The sequence below is a fragment of the Sinocyclocheilus rhinocerous genome, unplaced genomic scaffold, assembly GCF_001515625.1.
Source record: "Sinocyclocheilus rhinocerous isolate Xijiao unplaced genomic scaffold, SAMN03320098_v1.1 scaffold983, whole genome shotgun sequence".
In the NCBI taxonomy this organism is placed as follows: domain Eukaryota; kingdom Metazoa; phylum Chordata; class Actinopteri; order Cypriniformes; family Cyprinidae; genus Sinocyclocheilus; species Sinocyclocheilus rhinocerous.
Window position 1 is genome coordinate 18,196 of NW_015642054.1, and position 10,413 is coordinate 28,608.

General features: G+C 36.5%; 1 protein-coding gene across 1 annotated transcript in view; it reads left to right on the forward strand.

The window, feature by feature from the left end:
• Positions 1-10,153, forward strand: part of mvda (mevalonate (diphospho) decarboxylase a) — a 26,018-nt gene extending 15,865 nt beyond the window's left edge. Inside the window, exons 8-10 of the mRNA XM_016572422.1 lie at positions 6,873-6,988; positions 7,109-7,217; positions 9,928-10,153. Coding sequence (XP_016427908.1) covers positions 6,873-6,988; positions 7,109-7,217; positions 9,928-10,017 — 315 coding nt within the window. The 3' untranslated portion in view covers positions 10,018-10,153. The remainder of the gene's footprint in view (positions 1-6,872; positions 6,989-7,108; positions 7,218-9,927) is intronic.
• The last annotated feature ends 260 nt before the right edge of the window (positions 10,154-10,413 follow it).

Here is a 10,413-nt window from a genome sequence, read left to right on the forward strand (position 1 = left end):
ACACTCAGCAAAATATCGTCTAATTATCGTTATCGATAAAATCCCATAAAATATCGAGATATAATTTTTTGTCAATATCGCACACCCCTAATCCCGTATAAGCTTTATAAAAGGTGCCCTCAAGTCCTGAAACACCTATGGAAGCTATGGAAGTGGTGTAGAGCAGTGTCCATCTTAATCCCAAAGGAAAGGGATTCATCCGTCATCGGCCAGTTTAGGAGTATTTCACTCTTGAACGTGGAAGGAAAGCTTTTCTTTTCAGTGATTGCCAAGCGTCTGACCAAGTTCCTCCTCGACAATAATTACGTTGATACAAGTTGTCAGAAGGCAGGTGTCCCAGGTTTCTCAGGGTGTTCAGAGCATGCAACATTAATCTGGGACCAGATCCAGTTCACAAAAAAGGACAAGAAGGATCTTCATGTTGTCTGGCTGGATTTTGAGAACACCTACGGCTCTGTACCACATCAGTTGATTGATTTTGCCCTGGACTTCTTCTATGTGCCTACAGGTGTTGTAAACATAATTCAAAGCTGTTTTGCAAATCTGAAGATCTGCCATTCATGACTACAAAACCAGCTGGCAGAAACTTGGCAGGGGAATAGCTATGGGGTGTTCAATATCCCCCATTCTATTCATGGCAGCCTTTGAGGTAATCTTGACTGGAGCAAGGACCATGGCGAGGGCAGCACGAAATAGTGCAGGACTTCAGTTGCCCCCCTTTCGATGCTTGGAGTGGCTGGAATATTTCGTATTTATGGGAATTTGGGTCAAATGACTCAAATGGGAATCTAATCCTAAGGATTCGGAATTAACTTTGTAAAATATTAATTCTGAATCAAATATTAACTCTTTTTCAACTATTCGTCCACCGATAAGTTCAGTTTAGAGTATTTTACCAATTCTGTAGCAGGATATTATTCTCGTGGTCATCAATTACAATATCATGCCGTTATGGTTACTGATTATGAGCAAGGTAACTAGATCGACAGTTTAAGGCAGTAACATGTAAGCAAAAGCAAGGCTCTTGTCTGTAAAATCAAACAACACTGTATTGGACTACTCTACTACACACAACTAATCTAACGAACACACACACACACACACACAGCAGTGAAGAAAGGGGTGATGTTACAGAGGTTGACTGGATTCCTGAATAACCAACATTCTACACTATTTCCTAAACTGCAACCTGAGAGAAAGCGTAATACTAGCACTAGGGGTGGGCGATATAGCCTCAGAATTATATCACAATATTTTAAAAAATATTTGCGATAATGATATTTATGACGATATAGAAAAAAAATATGGAACAACATTTTATTGGTGATTGCAGCTGGCAGGCAGCAGCATTTATTAGTGCAAACAAAATGAAGGGCATTTTCCATCCTTTTCCAATGAGCTACTGTCATCGATGACAGACTAATTCGAAGTGTAAATCTATTGTCATAAGGTGGAAGCAGCAGCGTTATAGTGCAATAGTAGTTACTCAGTAACACAGCATGAGTCAAATGTAGCCTTGGTAGTGCTTTCCCTGGAAATCTTAAGTAAAAGTGTAACATAACTCCTTAACACTTTAGTTTAACAATAACTAAAGTAATTTAACATTGTAACTCTTCGGGAGCCTGCACAATATTGTCACCTAATAAAATTGAACTAAAATTTTAAGTACAAATGTGTGATGAGTGGGGCAGGGCCGAGAGCCGCGGGAACAGTGTCACACTAAAGCTGTGTGATTTTCATAGTAGTGCACCCTTTAAGCTCACCTTACAATAATATGAAATCTTTAAAAATGACAGCAGTATAAAACCACAGACCAGCAATAAACTGTAAATTTATAATATTATGGATTTAAAAGTACAAGCCAGTAATGCCTGTGAAGTAATATATTAGAAAATGCACGCTTAAGGGGGACCTCTTTTGGTGAAAGTTTTCAGACAGCTTTCAAAATGGCCGCCGGACAGTGTGTAGCCTACACATGGACAGCCATATCTCAGTGTGCAATGATCTGATTGACTTGAAATTACAGGAGGTATGTGGTAACAAACACATCAATACATAAATTTTTCTTTTTATAATCTGAGCTCAAATATGGAAGTGTGCTTAATGGGTACGTGAGCTTAATAGGTACGTTTACCCTATCCTAACAACACTGACAAATTAATAATATTCAGTAGAGGATCTATGACTTCTGGAAGCACCTGTTTTAAAAGCTTAGATGGAATAGGGTCTAACATACATGTTGTAGGTTTTGATGATTTGACAATTTTATACAATTCTTCCTGTCCTATAGCAGAGAATGTGTGGAATTGTTCCTCAGGGGGTCTATAGTGCGTTATCTGATGCGATACTGTGGCTGACGGCTGCATGGTTATAATTTTCTCTAATATAATATAGTATCGATCTTGGAAGTAAAGAAGTTCATAAAGTCATTACTGCTGTGCTATTGGGAAATGTCTGCATCTGTTGATGCTTTATTTTTCGTTAATTTAGCTACTGTATGGAATAAATTCCTGGGGTTGTATTTGTTCTCTTCTAAGAGAGACGAAAGTAAGTAGATTTTGCTAGAAGTTTTTAGAGCTTTTGCTAGAAAAGAGAGTCATTAGTTTCTGTTACACCGTCAAGTTTTTCTGAGCTATTGGATATGCTGAGGAATTGAGACAAGTCAGGAAGATTATTTACAAAGCAGTCTTTTGTGGTAGAAGTGATGGTTCTACCATATTTGTAACAAGGAGTTGAGTTTGCAGCTTTAGCTATATAGAGTATACATGAGATTGGATAATGATCTGAGATAGCGTCACTCTGCTGCAGAATTTCAACGCCATTAACATCAATTCCATGTGACAGTATTAAATCTAGAGTATGATTTCGAGAATGAGTAGGTCCTGAGACGTGTTGTCTAACCCCAATAGAGTTCAGAATGTCTATGAATGCTGATCCCAATGCATCTTTTTCATTATCAACATGGATATTAAAATCACCAACAATTAAAACTTTATCTGCAGCCAGCACTAACTCGGATATAAAATCAGCACATTCTTTAATAAAGTCTGTATGGTGCCCTGGTGGCCTGTATACAGTAGCCAGTAGAAACGACACAGGGGATTTATCATTAACACTTGTTTCTCTAGGTAATGTTATTTGAATCACCATTACTTCAAACGAATTATACTTGAAACCAGACTTCTGGAGAAATACTGAAAATATTACTATAAATTGTAGCAACACCTCCCCTTTTAACTTTTGGACATGGCTCATGTTTATAACAGTAATCTTAGGGGGTAGAATAAAATAATTAATCAAATAATGTAATCATCTGGTTTTAGCAAGGTTTCTGTCAAATAGAGCACATCTAAGTTACCTGTGATCATGTCATTTACAAAAAGCGCTTTTGTCGAAAGGATTTTAATATTCATTAAGCCAAGATTTATCATTTGTTTATCTGTATTATTTCTGTTTTTTATTTGTTGAACATCAATTAAATTGTTACGCTTAAATTGTTTTGGATGTTTTTTGTATTTGCTAGTTTGGGGAACAGACACAGTCTCTGTAGTATGATATTTAGGTGAAAGAGTCTCTATGTGCTGGGAATTAACTGAATTCTGTGATGTGAGGCGGCTAGCCTGTTTAGGCTAGTGTCTAAACAGACTGTCTGCTTCCTGACCTGGGCCCCAGTTAGTCAAGGACAAACTATGTGCCATGTGCCAAACAAGTACAAGATTATGTGCCATATTTCTAGAGAGAAGAGCGGCACCACCCCTGGAGGGATGAAGACCATCTCTTTTCAACAGGTCAGGTCTGCCCCAAAAACTCATCCAATTGTCGATGAAACCTGTGTTATTCTGCGGGCACCACTTAGACATCCAGCCATTGAGTGACAACAGTCTGCTATGTATCTTGTCACCACGGTAAGCAGGGAGGTGGCCAGAGCATATTACAGTGTCTGACATCGAACTTGCAAGTTCACACACCTTTTTAAAGTTATTTTAGTGATCTCCGACTGGCGAAGTCGGGCATCATTAGTGCCGACGTGAATAACAATCTTACTGAATTTACGTTTAGCATTAGCCAGCACTTTTAAATTTGCCAAGATGTCAGGTGCTCTGGCTCCTGGTAAACATTGGACTATGGTGGCTGGTGTCTCTATTTTCACGTTCCGTACAATAGAATCGCCAATAACTAGAGCACTTTCATCAGGTTTCTCAGTGGGTGCATCACTGAGTGGGGAGAACCTGTTTGATGTTATGATCGGAACAGAAGAGCGGTGTTTTGACCCGCATCGCCAATAACTAGGGCTCTTTCAACAGGTTTCTCAGTAGCATCACTTTAAAGACAGTTGCATATTCAAGTCATAAGAGTGAGTTCAGCTAGGTTGTTCTTGAGACAATGGAAGATGCCTTGGAAGGCTCAAAGAGGGGGGCAGGGAAGATGTCCTGGGTGCAAGAAAGTGTCACAAGTTTTTTCTTATGTTAATTCTGGTCTTGGGACCACTATCACGTGTCTCCTCTTTCCTGTTATGGCCATACATTTTGAGTGTGATTATTACAAAGTGTTGCTTAGCCATTTGGTTCCACAGAAGGATTATGTTATGGGAACAATGGAGGGTCTTCTTCTTTGATCAGTTTTAATTGTTGCAGTCCCCAGTTATGAATGAGCAGTTAAGAGGGAAGACAGCTGGCTCAGACGATCAGGCACCACTGATTAGTTTTTATGACCCATCACTGACTTAGTGGGGAATCTCCTTGATCTTAGGGAGTGTTCATTTGGTGTTGTGTCCATTTGGGTAGACTCTGGTTCATGGTAAATCCTACATGTATTAACAACATTAACTCACTTTTGACTTTAGAAGATTACATTACATTACATCTCATATCATATCCCTTGTCTAACAAGAATATGTCGTGAGCAAGTTGGAACCAAAAGGGAAAGAGTGCAGGGCATTCCTAGAACTCTGCTGACATTGATTACAGTTCAGGGAAAGTGACAAATGCATATAAAACCCTTTTAAAGGGTTTAAAGGTGTAGTCTATGTAGGGCTGGACAATAATTCAAAATCAATATGTATCGCGATATAATTTTTTTCAATAACGGTGATATGATTTTTAAACACATTTCCGATATTTCGATATACATTACCAGTGTTTCCCATACATTGATTTATTTGTGCCGTTTGACTTTGTTGAATAAACATGAGCACTGCACGTTTCAAAATCATAACACGGCCAAAAGATTTCTATTTCAGATAAATAGTGTTCATATCGATATCGGAATTATATCGTATCGACCGAAATTAAGAAATATATCGTGATATCAATTTTGGCCATATCGTCCAGCCCTAAGTCTATGCCAGGGGTCTCCAAACTCGGTCCTGGAGGGCCGGTGTTCTGCAGAGTTTAGCTCCAGTCCTAATTAAACACACCTGAACCAACTAATCAAGGTCTTACTAGGCATACTAGAAACTTCCAGGCAAGTGTGTTGAGGCAAGTTGGAGCTAAACTCTGCAGGACCGAGTTTGGAGACCTGTGGTCTATGCAGTAATTTCCAATGGATCATCTGATAATTCGGGTTTTTTGAGGGTAAGGTAATTATCCCCCAAATTTGATGAGTAAAGATAGTTTGTATGTCACCATTCATGTCCTCAGATGAAGTAGTTGCTATAAAGAGTGGTTTGTAGGGCTGTCTTTAGAGAGAAATGCACTTTTCATATGGATTTTCATAAGAGAGTATTTGTTTTCTATTTCAATTGGTTCATTTAAAAGTAGACATTTCAAACTTTCTATAGATATATTTTCTAATGTCATTGTGAAAACCTTAAAAAGGTTAATTATAGATATAGTAAGACACAAACCCACCTGTTCACCACTCATTTTCATAAAGTGTTTCAGTGCTTCTCCCGGGAGACTACCGTAAAATCACCCATAGCGCCATCTGCTGTTTAGGAAGAGGAAGTTGCTCAACTGCATTTGTGAGAAAATCTGGCCAAGAGCTTGCATAAAAGGGCGAGTGTCTCACAATCAAAACAGACCAGCATTTGTATGCACTAAATTTGTTCAAAGGTTACATGCAGTTCATAGGATTGATTGTATTTGTGAACTATGATGTATTTATATTTGTAAAGCACAATACGCTTATTTGTTACACCTCTGCGGTTTCGCTCACTCTGACCTTTGTTTGCAAATCGCTTTGTTTGTTTGCGAGTCAAATTTTCCTTTGCAAAGCAGATCAAGTTTGTTTGCAAAATACTGGATTTGTTTGTTTAATTTCGGCATATTATTCACTCCATAGGTTCTGCCTGGGTGTTAGTTGCAATTAGGTGAGGGGTATTGTGGATTATTTGGTAAATATAACAAATAATTGTATGTCTGATCTGTCTCAGTCATTACAAAGCTCAAGAAGATGTGAGAGAGAACTCAATTCAGTGTTTACATGCTAGGACATGGCTTTATGTGTCTGCGTAGCACTGGCCCAATCGGTGTAGTTTAGTCAACTGTCCCAAGCGCCATTCACGCTTAGGTCATCGGGCAGTCCTTTATTGCCAAGCCCTGCATATATTTTGTACACATTTCGTTTTGCTTTGGCAAGTATTTAATTGTTTTACCCAAAGAAAATTGATGGCTTATGCAGCAGACATTATAAATAAATCAGTGTCTTCATGCAGTTAATTAATAGTAATTTGTTATATTGGCCTTTTTTCATGATATAAGCCAATATGCCAATGATTTCAAATTGATCAAAAATTGTCGATTAATATCGGCAGCTGATAAATCGGTGCATCTGTATTGAATACTAAGTCTATTCTCTCTTAAGTTTTATAGCATACTATTATGCTTTGATATAAGTGGATTGATGTATTTGCACCTATTGCCTTGTTTCAGGTGGCATATACCTTTGATGCTGGTCCTAATGCTGTTATTTACACCTTGCAAGATCACTTGCCAGAGTTTGTACAGGTGGTCCGTCATTTCTTTCCCCTGGAAGTCAGTGGAGAAGAGTAAGTTACAAATCAGGCATGCTGTTAGTTTTCATTTAAAAACAAATTTTGCAGCTCTCACAGAGCACAGGCACATCATGTTATGATCATAACTCTAAACTCAGTAATTTTAATTTGCAGGTTTGTCAAAGGTCTTCCTGTTTGTTCAGCTGACCTTTCTGAGGAGCTAAAGAGAGACATTAATATGGAGCCCACACCCAAGGGTATACGCTATATAATCAGCACTAAGGTAATTGTCTGAAAACAGCTGCTATCTGTACTTCATTAACTGTAAAGCACATTCATCTGTCATCATCTGTATTGAGCATGTAAGGATGTCACAGACCTTGTTTGTCTCACTATATCTATATAACACTAAACCCTATATTCAGTGTTGGGAGTAACGCATTACAAAAGTAACGATATTACAGTAGTATATTCCTTTTTGCTGTAACACAGTAATATAAACGCATTACTAATAAAATGTGGTTAATATTATACTTGTTACAATCTCGGTAGCGCATGTTACAACAACATATTTTAACTCAAAATTAAGTGGTGAATTTACCAACACCGCAAAACAGCACCAGAGAAAAAATTCTGTGGGTAAAATAGTTTCTTTTTTTTCCTGGGTCTTTGCTGGAATTCGATGGTCGATATGACTGCAGAGACGGATTCTACATTTGTTAGATGGACACATTCACATAATGCAGTAGGGCTGTCAAAAAAAGTCGAATTTAAAATAAAAATCCACATTCGAATGCAAAAACGTTGCATTCGAATTTTAGGTGTGCGTCAGGCAGTCTTTTATCAGTGGCGCACGAAATGCGACGATAATGTAATGTTTTTGTTAGCCTATCCAGTTGAACCCACTAGATGCGGCGCTGCTACGTTGTTCATTCAAAATAATGCATGAACAAGCAACTTTATTAATTTTATATGGTTTATAAACAATTTTAAACATTATGCACTTTTTTTTTTTTTTTTTAAAGATAGTCGTGTTATTTTATTATTGTTTATTCAGTGGTATTATTAATGAAATGCAGTGAGGTAGCGAATTTAGTTTTTCAGCCATTTTGACAGCCCTATAATGGAGTTTTTAAATTAACTTCTAAATTATAAAAATTCTATTTATTGAAATATTCATTTACACAGTGCCTCTCATAACTCGTTTCATAACAGATTTATTTAAACATTAAATAATTAAGACATCACTAACAGATACAGTAAAATTAAATGTGTGTAGTCTAATATTTTGCTAAATGCTCTTCTCTAGTCTTCATTTATATAGTGCACTAACAAGCTGTGGACACTGATGACTTCCTGAGGCAAATGAAATGCTACATGACATTTTGTTTGCTCAATGTTTTATTGCTGTCTTTCCGCAGGTAAAACACTGATTGAGCGATTACGTGAGGCATGAGATGTTCATTTCGCGTTAAAACTAGTAGTAAAGAGGAAGAGATGATTGCGCTACCATTTGAACTGAGGCGTTTATACAGCGATCTGTCGCCACAAAGATCGCCAAAATGGCATTTATTGTTTGAATTTCCTGAAAAAAAGGACATAATTTGAAAGAGGAGAATTTGATTCTTATCAAAAGTAACAATATATAAAACTGGAAATTTCCAATGAAGTTCCACTCGTGCAGAGGTTAAAACAACGCTGTTTTTGTTCGGTACACATGCGTACCGACATCGACCGACAATGTAACCGAAAGACCGTACTGATACGTGTACCGTTATATCCCTATAGTCTATATATAAAAGGAATGAATACGCGAAATATATTTGACTTGAATAATATAATAATATATTATTTAATAAATAATAATAATAAAAATAATAAAAAAATTATATATAATAATAATAATAATAATATATATATGCTGCTGAGTTTGGCTCATTTTTGTGTGGCGCAGTGCTCTACAAGCAAGAGATAAAAGTAAACACATAGCAGTTTTGAATGATCTGTATGACCAAAAATGAAGGAGGAATAATTTTTATTTTTTATTTTTTTCCCTGCTGTTCGATCTCGCCGTCCAGCGCCTCACACACACACATACAGCATTGCAAAGGTTGCAGCCTGTTGATTATCAGAATAAAATAGTCAACCAACCAAACATATAGCTATAGGCTACTGGTTAATTTAATAGTCCGTGGTACAATCCTTGCCATTCAGCCTGCACATATTTGTTCTTGTGAAGAGGATGATTTGTTTTTTTTGTGGAAAGCATGTTAAGTATAAAGCCTGGTTTACATAATAAATAATAGTTTAGCATTCAAATACATCGCAAATATGGAAACATTTAATTGGATTAGTGCTGAATGAGAAAGGTAGGCTGCGTGAGAACAGTGCCGTTTGCTCAGTTTCACTTTAAATTAATTTGTTTTGGCTTGTTTAGCAACTTATATTTTTCATTCTTGTTTTGTTCTGAATACCGTTTCAAAATAGCCTATAGGCTAGGCTATCTACTCTGTTTATTATTTGTACATTATAACATTCTGCTTTATTTACCGGTATTATTTCTGAATGTAATAATGCGTTTTGTGCTTATCTGTGTTTAACCTAAACTACAACATAACATTAATGTAGACCTACATAACGGTATCTAAATATGATTTTATAATTTTATGATATAGTAAACTACCACATCAACCTCCACTGGATGTAGAATGAGCAGCAATAAACTACATTTTGGCATTTTAGAATGCCTAGTCATACTTCTGTGGATATTTTGGGGAAAGTAAAGTAGTGTACAATTCAGTTTTTACAATTACAATTCAGAGACAGTAATATTGTAATGTAACTGATTACTTTCAAAAGACAGTAACTAGTAATATATAATGTATTACATTTTGGAAGTAACTTGCCCAACACTGCCTATATTGAATTCTATGTCAGGAAAGAATGTTGTATGTACAACCCGTTTACCATTATTGCTGCATTATGTATTTTAGGCTGGTCCTGGGCCATGTGTGATGAAGGATCCAAACCATCATTTATTGGGAGCTGATGGGCTGCCCAAGAAGAGTGTCATTTCAGATTAACCCTAAACATCCTTATAGAGAAAGAAAAAAAATAGGTTTTGCATCAATAAAGATACTTTGTAAATATATTTCAATATAAATTGTTGTGTAAAGAGTGAATTTACTCTTATTAAAATAATGATTTATATGATGACAATTTTTGTTTTGTTTTTGTTTTTTTTTGTCTGATCTGCATAAAGAGGTTTTTATTTTTGTTTAGACTCATAAGAATTAGTCTTAAAAATGGAGGACATTAACAAAACTTTATATTTAACTTAAAAATGTTTATGATCCACAAAAACAGCAATGCAGTTTCTTTAATCTCCTATCAAATAGATCAACATAAAACAACCATCTACATAAAGCATGTTGTGCATCATCTTGTCATCAGAAACCACTAGCATTGGCTTGTGATCT